At 44.5% G+C, this 17,294-nt stretch overlaps 1 protein-coding gene across 17 annotated transcripts in view; it reads left to right on the top strand.

Annotated features, from left to right (window-relative positions):
- ANKRD17 (ankyrin repeat domain 17) overlaps positions 1-17,294 on the top strand; it is a 2,430,147-nt gene that overhangs the window by 514,484 nt on the left and 1,898,369 nt on the right. For all 17 annotated transcript variants that reach the window (XM_069630806.1, XM_069630790.1, XM_069630801.1 and 14 more), the window contains exons 8-9: positions 11,059-11,296; positions 11,786-11,977. In XM_069630806.1, the coding sequence (XP_069486907.1) occupies positions 11,059-11,296; positions 11,786-11,977 (430 nt within the window). The remainder of the gene's footprint in view (positions 1-11,058; positions 11,297-11,785; positions 11,978-17,294) is intronic.

A 17,294-nucleotide genomic window follows, 5' to 3' on the forward strand; every position in this document is an offset into this window, starting at 1 on the left:
GAGGCTGTTACAATAGTCCAATTTAGATTGAATGAGTGCTCTGGCTAAAGTGAGGCAGTTGTTAGGGGAGATCAATGGCCTGCAGGCCCTGATTAATTTACCAGTGTAGGCAGTGGCTGAGGCGGTCATATTAATTTGTTTGGCTAGGTTGGTATTTGTGTCTAAATAGAAACCGAGGGTTTTTACACTCTTGGCAATGGGTAAGGTGTTGCCGTCAATGGTAAAGCTGGTGTAGCTGGGGCAGAGTTTCCGGATAGTATTAGGTGAGCCGACAAGAAGCAGTTCGGTCTTATCATTCAGGCAGAGGCCATGTGTGGCCATCCATGCCTGAATGATGGAGAAGACTTCATTGATCCATTTAGCGTCCGCGTTGTAATTACCGGATAGGGTGAGGAGTATCTGGGTGTCATCTGCGTAGTTCGTGTAGGTGACACCCAGATTGTCCAGCTTGTCGAATAGGGGCTTTGTAAATATATTATACAAGGTAGGTGAGACACAGGAGCCTTGTGGGACACCGCAAGTAATGGGAATAGGGTCAGCCGCTGCTATGGGTGAGAAGACCCGCATGGTCCTATTATCCAGGAAGGATTGAATCCATGTGACCGCAGAATGGGAGAAGTGTGCTGCCGATGACAAGTGGTTGCACAGGATTTTGTGGTCAACCAGGTCAAAGGCAGCGGAAAGGTCGAGGAGAAGGAGAATGGCAGCCTTACCTTTATCTTTGAGTTCGTCTATCTGGCACTTGAGGTCAACAAGGGCCGTTTCTGTCCCATGTTGTGGACGAAAGCCAGATTGGCGAGTTTCTAGTAACTGGTTTGTCTCAAGGTAATCCTGGATTTGTAGATAGGCCACTCTATCAAGAATCTTTAGTAAGAATGGGACGGTGGTAATGGGTCTATAGTTAGTGGGTATGTCCGGGTCAAGAGTGGTTTTTTAGTAGTGGTAGGACCCAGGATTGTTTCAAATTACTGGGGACCAGGTTGTTGGAGAAAGACAGGTTTATTAATTTAGTAATGAAGGGGGAGAGATCCCTGGCTGCATCTTTTATGATTTGTGCGGGGAAACTATCCCCCTTACAGTTCGAGGGTTTCAGAGATGCTATAATTTTCTGTACCTCCGGAATGGATACCTTTTTGAAGGTAAAGCCTGAGCTCGTGGCGGTGGGAGGAAGAGGGGTAGAACTGGAGGTAGAACCAGGAGTGAGTTGTTGTCGTTTGTTGTCAATTTTGGTTTGGAGCCCTGAAATTTTGTTAGCAAGAGCATTCTGGATCCCTGTGCACCAAGATTTATCCTTGGTGCAAGAGTCAGTGGGAGGAGTTGGGGTTTTCTAATTCTTTTAGGATGTTCAAGAGCTCTTTTGTGCTAGAGCTTGCCTGGGAGATCCTAGTGTTGAGAGATTCTTTCTTAGCGCGTGTAATCTCATTTTTGTAGAGAGTGGAGATATTAGCGAGATTAGTTTTGTTGTTTACTGAAGGCACTGATTTCCATAGTGCTTCAAGTTTACTTTTTTGTTGACGGAGAGTTTTGAGCTCCGGGGTGTACCATGTATTCAGGTGCGCTTTAGGTTTCCCTTTGCGCATTTTCAGTGGGGCAATGATGTCAATGGCTTTGGTCATGGAGTCGTTATAGACTTTGACCAATTGGTTCAGGTCGGTTGTAGCTGGAAGTGCGTTTAGAGTCGGGATCACCAAAGGTATTAGTGCTTCCGCTGTGATGTTACTCTTTTTCCTGGTTGAGCAGGCAGGTACAATAATGGGTTTTTTGTGCACTAGATTGCTGGCATTAATGTCAAATGGGAGGAGGTAGTGATCGGTCCAAATGAGCTGTGTGGGATCTTTCACGGTAATGTTATTGGGTGGTTTAACTGGGCAGTTGCTAGATCTATGGTGGGTTCTGGTACCAAGTCTAATGTTCCGATCGGTAGTGGTTCGAGAGATGGTTGGGTTGGCAGTTATGGGGGTGCTATAGTCAAGGGTGGGGTAGGGTGCTCTCCTGTCGGTGGTGTTCCGCTTGGAGACGGCTGAGTGCATAATAGCTGGGGTGTTCATAGCTGCAGGTAGGGTTGGCGTAGTGTGATACCGGGAGGAATGCCGGTGTGGTAGGCAGAAATGGTGTAGGGCAGGTGATGGGGTGATGTCTTGGGCAGGCAGGTCTGACTAGACCATTGTTGAAGGCTGTGTAACTATTGCCAGTGCAAAGTATGTTACTTTGCAGGACACAAAAGGGGAACATGATCACGGTAAAGCAGAGTAGCATGCTAAGGCTGGGGTGGCGTGCAGAGGACTGGCGAATAGGGGGCATTGGTGACATAGGGTAGGCGGAGTACAATTTGAGTGTGGACAGGAAACGACCATGGGGCACAACACCATATTAAGGGTCAACATCTGGTTTGGACACTGGGACCCGATGGTGTGGAGCAGGTCAAGACTCATCTATTTGGGCTATCATTTGGCGAATAGGGTCAGTATTGATTATTGGAAAACAATTCTGTCTGATAAAGCTAAAAAATGTTGTGCTCAAATGAAGTTTTTAAAGCAGAAGGCCTGTAAATTCCCTTTGCTGCCCCCGAGGCATTATCTGGCCAAATTTGAGTCGATTATCTTAAACAGGCTTAACCTTTGCTCCCACAATATGGGCAACATCTTAAACATTCTTCAGGGAAGGATTTGGAAGGATGTTCTGGGCCTTTAGATGGCTATACCTAATGTTATCATTGGACATGAGCTGTGTCTGGTGTCATTGAAGGCCAGGTATGTCTGTAGACAGCGTTCATTCTTTCGAAGAATGATTCTCACCCCCTCCCCCACACCCTCCAAGAACTCCCTATATGAGAACTTGAATTCTCATATGCTTGACGGTACAGTTCCGTCCATTGGAGAGTTTAGAGATCGGATGATTGCAGTATTGTCTTGTATTAATGGCTCTGGTGAAGATATGGTACTAAGACCTGGGCACATTAAAAAGATCTTGTTTAGGTTTGACTGGTCTGAGACGGTGGACTGCATCTCAACATATGTCAGCTATTAGGAATATTCTCAGTATGTGCATGCAAGGGAATGCTTACTGATGTATCTTCAGCAATTTCCCTGCTCCAACATACGCATGAATTATATGCGCTTTAGGCTAAATCAGCTGCCTGTTTGAGACGATCAGACGTTGGAGTAAGACGCATACAGTAGGTGTCCTGAATGCATTTGAGAGCAACTGTAGGTTTTGTGGAGTAATCGACTCGCGAGAGACCCTGAAGCATTTGGTGGTTGTCTGTTTTTTTATAAAGAACGTGCCAAGTCCTTCCGGGAAAAGATCCCTGACTGTTCAGAAGTGTTCAGGAACCTGTTTTGGTGTCGATGTATGTGGGGCACTAGTATCTCTTTGATCCTAGCTCTGAAATCATTTCTTATTTTTCTTAGCTCTGAGCTGGATAAGAAAAATTTAGAAATTGGCATTTTTATTTGAATTGAGTTTATTGAAGAGTTTGTATTCGATTTTTGGTTAATTTGATCAATTCATTTAATTTTTTTTAGAAAGCTGAATTGTTTTTTCTGTATATACAGAATTATTATGTCTTATGTATTTTTATGAAACATGTAAGGTTTTTTGTAAACTATATGCAACAATAAAAAAAGAGATGTTTTCAAAATGCCACTCTGCGTGATTTCTTCGCATCACTACTTTTTCACAAAAGAATTAATATTCATTCACTTTACTTATCTGTGGGCTCTGATTCCGCACCCCCAGGGAGCAGTTAATCTCATGTGCGAGTCTGTGGCCCTTCATATGTAATTGTTGTTTTCTAAAAAATACCTTGATGTTAAACATATGTAGTAGTTATTCACTATTTGGTATCCTATGAAGTGAAAATACCTTTTACATGAAAATGTTTCATTCCACCGAGGACTTCGGCCATTCTTCACAGAATCAAAGTTATAGATCCATTGCTGTTCGCATTTTGATAGAGGGGGGAACTGTGATCTATCCCTATTTTGAGCCTTCACTACTTGGATCACAAACCAAAACATCTCAGTATATTTGTTGGTATTACCTGAAATGTTCCACGAGTGGTTCATTTTCAACTTTATTTTCTATGCACAAGCGATGCTCGCAAATCCGTTGGCACACTTGGCGTTTGGTTTGTCCGACTTAAAGGATGTTACATGGGCATTTTATGCCATACACTGCCCATTCAGTTGTCCAATTTGTGCAGCTGTTAAACTTCCATTCTTTTCCTCTCAACTCTATTGATTTCATATCTCTTGTGAGATGGCATACCGAGCATTTGCCACATTTTATAGTGGGCAATCCCCATGGGGTTGATTGTCACATTTGGTTACTTAGTTATCTGCCCAGTTGTTACTGTTAAAGCCTGTGCAGCTCAGTTACTGCCTATAATAACCAAGTTTGTCAACTGCTCTTTTCAAGCGGGTGATGTACCGGGGTTATCAAACAGGCATGGATCCCCCCGCTTCTGAAGAAACCATCCCTTGACCCGGCCTTTCTGGATAATTATCGCCCGATTACAAACATCCCCTTTTTGCTCAAAATTCTAGACAGGGTGGCATATATCCAGATTCAGGGCTTCCTCGAAGCGCATAATCTTCTTGGCCATAAACAGTCAAGCTTCTGAAAATCACATGTCACCGAATCCACCCTCCTGGATCTCAAATCTAACATCCTACAGTGCTTATGCTATTAGACTTGTCGTCCGCTTTTGACATAGTGGACCACAACGTATTGATACAGTGGCTCCGGGACACTCCGTTCTTATCCCCCAACGTGGCAAAATGTGTCTAATCCTTCCTCTCGGGCTGGAGGGCTAAAGTATTTTGTAACGAGGCCATGGCTGAGAGTTATCTGGTGACATGCATCTCCCCCACTCCGTTGAACATCTTTACAACTCCGCTTTTTAACATGCGGGATAGGGCACCCTGTGTGCCAACTACGCGGATGACACTCAGTGTCTGATTCACCTAACGGGCAACTACACCAAAGACACCATCTCTGTGAACCATATGTTTAGTCTCATCGAATCATGGATGAATGAGAATGGGCTAGCACTAATCGCCATGAAGACAGAGTTGATGATTGCAGTGGCTGCTGGCCAGGCAAGGAAGCTGGGGGATGAATATCAAGCCGGGTGCGGGTTAAATAGTTGAATACAAAGGTTCCAATAACAATACTTTCGAAAAACAAAAAGACCGGAAAAAAAAATGGAATGCTGTTTTTTTTGTGGGGGTCCTGCCCCAAACCCCTGTTTTTGGCCCAAAACCATTATTTTTACCTATACCAAAACCAAAAAAAAACATTAAAATAAAGGCATGCAGTCTTTTTTTTTTTGTTCCTTTTAACTCGAATGTTTTGCATTCGATCCTTTTGTTTTCGACTTGACTGGACACATATCAAGCCTTTGTCATTGCAGGCTCTGGAATTAAGACCGTCAACACATTTGGAAGGATAGCTCAGACGGCCATGCGCTCGCCTTGGAAGCAAGACGATGCAGAGCCACACAGGTTCGATCCCCAGGTTTGCGCTTCGAAACCCCTGGGTATTACGCGCGTTATAAATAACCAATTGCAATTACAAAAGGAAAACCCTGGGGCAGGGGGGTGTTATCTAGTACAGGCTACTACTTGAAATTATTGGCTCGAATTAGGGTGTTTCTCAGCAGACTCAACTGTGCAGCAATCGCAAGAGCGATTATTGGGTTTGCTATTAACTACTGCTGCAGCCTTCTGCAGGGCATTGGCAAAGGGGAACTGGCAAGACTCCAGGTTTTCCAAATTAACACGGTGAGAGTGGTGGAGGGTCTCAAAAGATCTGATCACATCTCTACTGCCAAAAAGAGTCTCCACTGGCTCCCAGTGGAAAGAGTGATCTTTCGGACACTCTGTATCAAACACCAATGTCTCCATGGAAATGTTCCTAGCTATCTCGCCCAGAAACTGGCTTGGCTGCCAGACAGAAGGGTTCTAAGATCGAACAATTCTAATCAGTTGCTCATCCCTAAGGCAAGACTGGCCATGGTGGCACATAACTCCTTTGCCCATACAGCCCCCCGGCTTAGGAATGATCTTCCGCCTGATTTGAGGTGAGGTCCTGTAACAGCCTTCTGAAATTCAAACAGACACCTAAGAACTTCCTGTTTTGCTAGTTATTCCTGCCCATCTTGCCCTGCCTGCGCATCCCACTCTGTTACTGTGTGTCCTTGCGCTCTAATGCCTACGGGCCATGCCGGTGCGCAGTACAAATAAAATAAATGAATCAATTCTTAAGTCAAATGTCACAGGTAAGAGTCTGTTTTTGTAAAAAAAAGGATGAAATGGGCTTGTTTTGGTGATTAGTTTTAAACTAGTTAAAAGTTGTACAAACATTTATGAGAACACAGGTACGATCTCTCCTCCCTTCCAGATCCAAGGCTAATCCAAGGACTGTATACCCCATCCAAGTTTGACGACCACAGGTGAGTGGAGGGGAGACAAATGGGACTTGTTCCCAAAGTTATCATTATAAATTACTGACGGTAGTGACTAATTTACTCCTAGTACCTAGTCCCCTTTGCTCGATACTGCAGGAGACGGAACTTTTTTTACCAGAAAAAATCTTTTCCCCCTTTTAAATTCAGATGCTTGCAGGGGGCGGCCGTGTGAGCATGCGCTCCCCTGACTCCGCTCACCGGCACCACTCCTCAGTTCCCTTTGACGCGTCGACAATATTACCATTGCCTAATGACACCAGTTTTATTAAGGGGGAGGATGGTGGGACGTATAGAGGAAAGAGGACTATGGACTAGGAGTACGTTAGTCACTGCAGTGAGTAACTTATTACTCCAAAGTACCGCCCCCTTTCCTCCACACTGTATGGGCAATTACAACTGAATGTAGCCCCAGGGTGTAGAGGTGACCCTCCTAAGAAAACAATTTCCTTAAAACTGCCTGACCAAATGCTGCGTCCGACCTGGAGCTGGCATCCAAGCAGTCCTTACTGATGATCGGCTACGGAACATGACTATGGAAAGCCCTGTCTCGGATAGCGTGGGCATGCATATTTGCCAGGAGTGGTTTATGCTGCCCCTCCCAAGCCTCGTTGATGGCCGCAACCATCGCTATGGAGGCTTTGGAAGCTTGATAGCCTGGCCTTGACCCGCCGAAGGTGCCGGAGGGCTTCCTACTTGCGAAAGCTGCTGGTTCTGTTCATATAGAATTTTAGTGCATGTCTGACCTCCAGACAGTGGAACTTTGCTTGCACCTGCGGCTCCTGGGCATCTTCATCTGGAACCAATGTAGGGGAAACCTACCTCCAGCGACCCTCCTTCGACCTGCCAAGTATGAGGACAAATCGGAGTACGAATGGAGAGTAGTAACAATACTTACCGGTGCCCCTACCTCCACCCTTTAAATGTTTGTGAAGAACTTTTGCTTGTTTGATACCACTGGGCTTTGCCAACACTTTTTGCAAAAGCCTGCCAAAAGCTAGATAAGTATTTAGCTCACCAGTGAACACCGTGAACAACCTATTGGACCCATCTTCACATACTCAAAAACATTCCCCTCTCTTTTTCCCAGTTTCCAAAACTCTTTGGAAACTTCAAACATTTGGGCACAAGGCCCCATTAACTTATAAAGTCAAACCCTAAGTTGAAAGTTGCAATTCCTGTGCAATAACTAATTACTTACCTTCACTTTCAGGCATTGTGGGGGGTGAATTGCTTATTTTTCCTATTATTAGTATTGTGTGATATTACCTGTTCTGGCTTATTTTCCTAGTGTGCATTTGGGCCTACAATAAAGATACTTGTTTAACTTGTTGCCTAAGTATATTGCTTGATTGCTTAACTGTGTGGATTCATGGTGGACCCCTGATCCAACTCCCCTTTCCTGTGATTTAGCCTTGCCCATCCCCATGCTACCTTGATTGGTTTGGCTAAACTGTTCACTATTACTAGTGTTGCCTCTGTAAGGAACTCATGGTGGCAATAGCAAGACAGACACAAATTATCACAGTTCAAGGGTGTTTATTAAATTGTAACAATGGGTGAGATAAATGCCTAATGAAAACCTAAATCTAAAATGGGAGTAAGCTACGACCATCAAGTAGTAACACAGTCCTAGTAGTGTCGTAGTCAAATAAAAAGGGCCTATACTAAAAAATCTATTGGTAATCCTTACCGCTAGGTTACAAAAGAATGTGGGATAATGTTCACAGGAAAAGTAAGAAGTGTTAAAAGATAAGTCAGGATGGTATAGCTGGAGTTTTCCTTCCCCACGTTTTTAGCATGGGATAAGGCAGGAATCGGGCACAGCAGACTCCTGGGCTTCTCCAGCACAAGCTTGCAGTTAGTTTCCAAAATATCAAAATATCAGGGCCTTCTGTGGCCAAGTCTCTTTCAGTCGCTTGCCTTGGAGGACCTGATGTGCCATAAACAACAAAAGCAAAAGTTCCTTCCATAACTGTTCATAGGGCGATTTTCTCTTCCCCTTAGTATCCCCCTCTTCCGGGCTCAGATCTCTCGTGCAAGGTGGGCCTCCCTCTGCCTGCTTCACTACGGCCTTTCATTCACAATGTAACATTCTGGAGTCTGTCATTTTAAACAAACATTCACTGTGGACATCCCTCAGCTGGGTTCACGCTTGTCGACACAATGTTGATGGGCGTATTCCTATTCACATTGATTCACAGGCATCCCTCAGCCGGATTCACCATTGCCAAAGACACAATTTACCTTGCTTTATCAATAAGCAGAATTCTCTCCTTAGCTTTCCCCTTGACATCCCTCCGTCGGGTTCACATAGCCGTTCTAACACAGTTCATGATTTGCTCATTCATATTAAAAAGCGGCGACTCCTTTCCCCTAGCTTTCTTTCGGCATCCTTCTGTTGGGGTTCACACTTGCCACAGTTCACAAAACAATCCTTTCAGACCACTTAGGTTCCCTTCTTACCCAAGTTCAGGTCTCAGCCCCCAATCAGGCTTTCCTTAAAGCCCCCAGCCAAGCTTCACACAGTTCTTGTAATACAATGTTCTCGGGTGTGTTACTGGTTATGCTGGTTCGTAGGTATCCCTCAGTTGGACTTACATTTGCACCAGTATCACAGTTCACTTTATTTCCTCAGTGTCAGACTTTCAACGGTACAAGGGGTTTTGCTTAACCCTTGTATGACCACCTTGACACTTCACTCCGGCCTCCCCTAAAGTCTTATGTTTCTTGAAGTTTCAACAAACAAAAAGGCTCCAGTCGGAGTCCTTCGACTGAGTGCCCACGTGACAACGGACCACTCTCCATCTGGACCTTAACTGGGATTTCTTTAAAGTTCAAACACTCAAGCTCTTTGTGATCAATGTTGCCGCCTGCCACCTTGGGCCCAGCACAGTTCGGTATACTATTAGTTTTCTCCGACTCACCAGCTGTGCTGAACTTGTAGTTTCTTGTCTCGAGAGTCAAGGACAGCACCACAGCGGCAAGCGCTTCTCCCTGCTTTGGCTATGAGCGCGGGAGGGCCCCGTGTACCGTTGACACCTGTCACACCACACGCCAGCTGGACCTCCCTGTTGTATGATTTCCCCTTCGGGAGATTTGTGGGTTTGAGTTCAAAAGGGCAAGGGAAATTCCCTCCTTGTCGTCTTAGGTCTCGCCTCCTTTCGCCTCTGTTTGAACTGCCGATCCGGAATAGCCGCTTCCTTGTGCGCTTGGCCTTGCTCTACGTGTGCTCTCGTGCTCCGCCTTTTATCCCTATGGGGAAGAAAAAGGGCAGTCTGGTCTGTGTAATTATCGTCAATTGCCTTACTCTGCCTGACCCCTGTGTTGGGACATGCCAGGTAAACAGCTCTGGTGTTAGTCCGTTGTTTGTCATGGTGTAAAAAAGTGTTTGTGTTGAAAAGGTGTTATATGGAATTATAAGCCTCGTACTAGGGGGGGGTTGGTAAACTCAGAAGGGTGAGGTTTGTGAAACGAACGGTAATGACCGTGATTATTGTCGTGAAATGAACAGGGGGATTGTGGCAATGGTAGCGTTTTGTCAAAGCAAACTGGGGGTTCGGGAAATAATCTGAGGGACGTGGAGAAAAATTACTGGGAGTACTCGGGTAGGCAACAGGAAAACAGGGATACTGAAAGATGTTGTTTCCTACAGTAATGGGGTTTGGGTTCTTAAGAGGTTTACCAGATGCGGAGGGGTTGTTGGATTCTGGTAAGGGCGATTCATTGTATGGAATGAAGGTGGATGTAGAGCAGTCCTTCCCTGGCCACCTGAATAAGGGATTCCCAAGGTCTACTTGGGAGAATACCCTCAGGTTTCTCACACCTCCTAAACTCTGTCCCCCAGACAAGACTTTAAAAATCCATTCTAACACCTGGGTAGGCTGTGAAGGTCTGGAGCAGAGTATACTTAAAGCCAAATACTCATGCAATTGCCTTTCCTATGGTGAGATGCTTTTATTTTTGACTTTACTGTGTGCTTTCCTGTCCCAGGTATGATGTCTTGAATATCTCTTTGGTATCGGATAAAAAGTGGGCAGGACAGGTGCAAAGTAGCTTTTTGGGGGTGAGGTTAGGATGCAAAAAAGGACCTATTGTGTGTTGGGTAAGACGGAGAATGTGAAAAAGTTGAAAGGAAAATGTTGTGCCATACACACATACCAAACTTTGTTCTCTTCTGTGGTACAATTGAATGCTGGACATTCTTCATTGGGTCTGAAGTTTATTTCTACTTCAGTCATCCTTATGTGACAGATATAGTGAAATATGTGCCATTGTTTAAGAGCCCTGTAGAATTATCTTGATTTCACATGTTCCTCATGATTGGGGCAGGGGGTAAAAATTCAAGTTGCGAGCTAGTATTTTGCTGTAAGTCATTCACCATCTCAATGCTGTACATATGCACATCACCATTTCTTACTCGCACATAGTCAATTATCACTAGCCAGTGGCAACTAGTGAGTGCATATTCTGCACCCTGCTTATGTGTAACTTCCTGTTATTAAAGCATTAAATTACATAAAGCAATTTTCATTGTCTTAGTTGTAGCATTGTAACGTTTCATTTGTGTTTTTGGCTTGAATTTCTAGGATGGCCATGTGGAGGTTGCTAGGTTGCTTCTTGATAGTGGTGCTCAGGTGAACATGCCTGCTGATTCCTTTGAATCGCCGTTGACCCTGGCAGCTTGTGGTGGACATGTGGAACTAGCAGCATTGCTAATTGAGCGTGGTGCTAACTTGGAGGAGGTAAACGATGAAGGTTATACCCCGCTGATGGAAGCTGCAAGAGAAGGACATGAAGAAATGGTTGCCTTACTGCTAGGTCAAGGTAAAACGACTTCATAAAGTAATTTCCTGCTTTCTGTAACGTGAAATGGTTGTGTATTGAAAATCTTGCACTAAACACCAGAGAATTGTTATTCAATTTGTATGCACATTGTTAAAGTGAGCAGTCCTACCTTTACATCTTCTCTGTAAACATACATTTTTGTGGTAGATTAAACAGCATTTTTTCAATTAAATTAGGTGATGGGGTGGAAGAATGTGTTTGAAACGCCATGCGATAGCCACATGCTAATTTCACGTTACAGATGGCTACCATCTCAAGATAATCTGATAACCTCTCAAAACGACTAGTAATGCATTTGTCAAACCAGCTGACTTTGACATCCTACCTATTCATTTTTGTCAACTTTATCAAAGGCTTGTTACTCTTAAATGACCAAATGTTATATGTGTTTATTATATCGAGATGCTTAACCTTTGTCTGCGTCGCTGCTTTGTTACTCTGAATTCTTTTGCTTTTCTGGTTTCAAAGGTGCCAATATCAATGCACAGACTGAGGAGACCCAGGAAACTGCACTGACGTTGGCCTGCTGTGGCGGTTTTCTTGAAGTGGCAGATTTCCTTATCAAGGCAGGAGCAGATATTGAGCTGGGTTGTTCGACACCTTTAATGGAAGCTGCACAGGAGGGTCATTTGGAACTAGTGAAATATTTGCTAGCTGCAGGTATGCAATCTTTTGATGTTTCAAATTTGACAATGACATGGATGAACTTTCTATAGAAAATCGGTTTCTTGGTATGTGATACAAATAATGCTACTCTTTAAGCAAACGCATTGTCTGAAGGGCAGACAACATGCTTATTAACAACTCACCAGCTCTTGGTGAGGTTTGTGGTTGGAACCTAAGGGGGGCGGTGGGTGGGTTGAAGACCATTTTAAGAAGGTGAATTGAAAAGCCCGCACAAAACGTTTACATTGTTGCTCTCCAGAGAAGGAACATTCTGCAAGTTAGTAAGCTTTACATTTTTTTTCTGCAGTGCTGAATCTGGAAAACTGTTTAGGTTATTGCATTTTAAATTGTTTTATTTACATCAAGACGACGATCATTGTGCAGCAAAACTGTACAAAACAATTTGCCTTCTTCGCACTAAGGCTGCCTCATCTTTGTTTTTCTACATTTGTACCAGGATCCCAGAGCATTGGATTCAATTACAATGTTTCTTCCTGAGCTGTATACCTTTCCACCTTTGTGTGTTTTGTTTCAACATTTGCTTGATTTTTATGTTTTAAAGCAGTCAAAAATAGGGTAACACTATTATTACCTGGGGCAATAATTTCACAGCAAGAACGAGGTCAGAGTCTCTGAGTTCAGGTAAAACTTCTTTATTAATAGAATGTTAGCACAGATGAGGACACATCTTGCCAATTATCATTAGGGCAGCACAGGGGACCCAAACCTTCCACATGCTTACATTGCACAAACATGACATCACAGCCCTCACACTCCCTGACTTGCTTAATTCAGCCAAGCACCATGAACACAGACACCAAAACATAGCAGATGCCCACACTTCTTCTGCCAAAGGAATGGAAAGTGTAAAGCCATGCAGACAGGCACTCGTGCAACAGACAATGGAGACTGATGAAGCTGATATGGCAGACCCACTCCCACACCATTACCCAGGGAAGGGACCACCGCAACAGCACAGGACCAAGAGAGCAAGGAAGAAAGAAAGACTGATGGCAAGAAGCTTACAAAATCTGCCAAGATACACTGCATCTCAGATGGTCAGAACAACTGAAGGAATCCATGCTGTGTCTGCCACAACAGGAAACCAACTGCAGCAACCTGGCCCAAGTCAGCCAAACCTTGCACCATCCACCCTCATTTGCTTTATGCTGCCACCCTGACAACACCCAAGAACAAAGCAAATGGGGCAGACTCTCCCGAAGCTCATGTGTATGCCCCTGTGGGACACCAGGCAGACCAGAACCCATCCGTGAGCATACCAGAAGATAGACTGCCATTGAAAGCAACCGCCATCTGCCCCTTAACAGATCGGAAAACCTCTATACTAGTGAAGGATTACCAACCAGGACCTACTTGCACAATGAGTGCCTTCCTCATGCCAAAACAGGAATGCTCAATTAAAAGAAGGCAAAAGCTAGCGACGGCAGAGGCAAAAGAAGGAAAAAACGGGTACTAATGGAAGATTACTTTTTCCAAAGAGCAATCCAGGACAACTGCACTGAACACTCAACTGGCACCTTCCTTGTAGTAGGCAGACAGAGAAGTTCCTCCGCAAGTGGGAGACATCATCACTCGGCGCCTATTCCAATGACGAAAACACCAATATGTTTGAGCGAGAGGTGAAGAATCGAGAACATTTCAGGAACTCTGTACAAGAAGCCACTGCACAGGCAAAAGGAAGGTAAAATAGAAAATGGAAAACAGAGTTGGGATACACACTCTCATGCAAAGTAGCATGGGGTACACCATACTTGTAGCAAACTCACCAGCGTGCACATTAAAGGAATAGTCCGCTCAAAAATATTATTGTCCCGAGCGTTCGGGCATGTGTTTTTAAGCATACGTTGATCGATTGTACGAACATTTCCTATGAACCTTACCGTAGTTTTCCTAATTTTTAAACATGCAAAATCAGGCAGTAGGGCGCGGCCATCTTGTGCTAATCTTATCCGTTGCTGTATCGCCCTAAGGTGAACTGCCCTGGCGGCACTAAATCATATCCCCCGCCCCTGAGGCTGACATCACCTTTCCTTGCGATATTCTCTGCCTATCTCCATGACGTTACGGGGCAGCATAGCCAAACGTGCCCAGTCATCAGCTACGCGTTGACGCCAGTTGACCCAGAACCCGGAATATCAACACACATCATCTCTCAACACAGCGATTGCCATATTCAACCACAAATGTTTATCGTGAGTCACATGGTGTTCCTTTTGGGTATAAGAAGTGCATTGGACGCACCGTGAATTGCAAGGCTTCGGCATCAGCTTAGCGCTAGGCCACCGTAAACAATGTCATTGCTCCTTATCGCTGGTACCTCGAAAGGGCATATTGGCCCGGGGCGATCGTCCCAAAACAGCGTCATTGTAATGCAGCCACTTAAGTGTATCTGCAGCTGCCGGTAAAAGAAGCCATCAATTGGTATGTGGAATCTATGACATTCGCATAAAGGCAGGATGTAGCTGTGTAGAAAACATAACAGAAATGTGTCTCAGCTGCCCTACTTTATTCTAATTTATCTACTACTGCCTTGTGTCTGTGACTGTAACATATCACGTGCCTGCATAGTGCCTCTCATGACTGCCTTTACTTGCGAGATGACAAACATGCCACTGTTCTTCACGTGCTGTATCCACCGATTCACTGTCCAACTGTTACCTATGAGCCTTACACTGATGAAACTAACTGCCGCCCTTATTACTGCGGTCAGATTAACCTTCAAAGGTGACTAAAGCATTTAGCTGATCCCTCACTGCTTTAATAGTCACATGCACTCATAGCCTTGCAGTGCCTGCCACACTTAGAGATACCCTTATTGTTTTAAATAAGCACATGTACGTTAATCTATTACTGTTACCAGGCTACACTGACTTGCCTAAAAGCGCCTTGTGCCTATAATTGCATCTAGCCCATCTGTGTTTTTCCATTGACTAGCCTACATGTGCCCTGCGCCCTCTATTGCATTTAGCCTATCTGTGTTTTTGCATTGACTAGCCTACATATGCCCTGCGCCCTCTATTGCATCTAGCCCATCTGTGTTTTTGCACTGACTGGCCTACATATGCCCTGCGCCCTCTATTGCATCTAGCCCATCTGTGTTTTTCCATTGACTAGCCTACATGTGCCCTGCGCCTTCTATTGCATTTAGCCCAACTGTGTTTCTGCATTGACTAGCCTACATGTGCCCTGCGCCCTCTCTTGTATCTAGCCTTAGTGTGTCTTGCATTGACTAGCCTAGGCATGATATAATTATAACTAGCATCTACCAGGTATAGCACTAAGTCCCGCCCCCTTCATCTACACCAAATTAACCACCTGGATGTTAGTATGACCCCAGCATAGTCCGACAATGACTTCTGCCTACCTGACTAAACCACCCCTGATGACATTACTTACCTGTGCCATTGTAACCATAATGGCCACTGCCACTATAATAACCCCCTCGAGCCCCCCAAGGATAGAAACCTGAGACTTGGGTCTAGATTGTCTCCAATCTATGAACATTATAGAAACTCCCCTAACAATGCCAATATTCGAAATACTACCCGGGCTAAGAACCCCTCTTCCACACCAACACAAACTAACAATACCACTGACCAAATTGTACCCAAAAATGTCACCCCCCCAAGACACCATTTATCACAAAACATCGCCAACTGCCAACTCTGGCAATACCCTAATGCTAACGGGGTCCCTTATAAACTCCAGATCTGCGGTAGCCCATGCTACTGAAATTGCTGACATCTTAAACAATGATGATCTTGATCTACTGGCCATAACTGACACTTGGCTACATGAGGCCGCAGGGCAGGACCAACTCTCATGTTAGCAGTACCTGATAACTACCAAATCATTAGTGGACCGGCCTAATGCCAGAGGTGGTGGCCTAGCCATCGTTTTCAAAAGAACCCACCCTATTAGACTTGCCACCTCAGCTTCCCTCACATCTTGTGAAGTACTCACCGCCAAACTGCCCCTCTCCAACAACTGTACTCTAACTATTCACCTGATATATAGACCCCCTCGGCCTCTAGGCACATTCGAAGGCGACTTAACTAGTTTTCTAGCTGACAACACCAAAGATCACTCTCAAACACTACTGTTGGGAGATTTCAATTTAGGCTTTAATGATATAGACAACAAACATGCCGAATCCAATGACCACGGTCTTACGCAAAAAGTCCTCTCACCCACGCACATCAAAGGAAGGACCCTCAACTTGGTATCCGAACTAAACTGCAACATCAACATTACCGATATTGTCCCTCAATCTTGGACAGATCATCACTTAATACATTTTTCTGCCGCTTTAGACCTCCTCGGCCCCAAACCTAACAACATGGCACCACTTCTCCCTACCAGAAGTAAGAAGGATATTACTGCTGAAAAACGTATCCCTCTTCTCCTCCCTGCCATTTATGGAATGGAAAATAATAACCTTGACGCACTGGTAAACACCTGATAACAATGCCATGACTAAAGCACTGGACACGATTGCTCCTATTAAATTGCGCAAAGCTAGGCAAGCAGCACACCTGAATGCCTGGTTCACCCTACAACTTAAATCCTTAAGATCACAAAAAAGGAGAAACTAGTCTATTTGGCGCCATTCCCCCTCTGAAAAAATGTACAAAAAAGAAATAACCACAGCTAAAAAGAACACTTTCAATGACAGGATCGAGAAAGCTAAATCCAACACTAAAGAATTATTCTCCAAACTCTTTGAACTTGTTCCCCATTCCAACCAATAGACAATGCCCCAAAGGATAAAGCCTGGTGTACCGACATACAAAATGCTCTATCAAATAAAATCTTATCCCAACAATGCAAAATTGCTAAAAAAAAAAAAGGCCGAACTACCACTCACTGACCAACAAACTAGTCAACCTCCGGCGACTAGGACAACCACACCCTTTAGATTCAAGACCATCTCCATAACTGAAACAGAAAGAATAATATTCTCCCTCAAACCTTCTAATTGTAAAGGCGGTACGTGCCCAGCACAGATAATAAAGGATGCAGCCAGAGACCTAGCCCCTTTTATCTCCAAATTGATAAACTCATCATTTAAAACTAATACAGTACCGGCCAACCGTAAAAGAATCATGGGTTCTACCATTACTTAAAAAACAAACTCTAGATCCCACCATCCCTACCAACTACCGACCCATCACCACTGTACCATTTCTTCTAAAATCTTAGACAGAGCTCCTTACATACAAATTCAGGAATATCTGGAGGCTAACCACCTACTTGGCTCATGACAATAGTGCTTCTGCCCCCTCCATGG

The sequence above is a fragment of the Ambystoma mexicanum genome, chromosome 6q (genome assembly GCF_040938575.1).
Source record: "Ambystoma mexicanum isolate Mex_15411 chromosome 6q, UKY_AmexF1_1, whole genome shotgun sequence".
NCBI lineage: Eukaryota > Metazoa > Chordata > Amphibia > Caudata > Ambystomatidae > Ambystoma > Ambystoma mexicanum.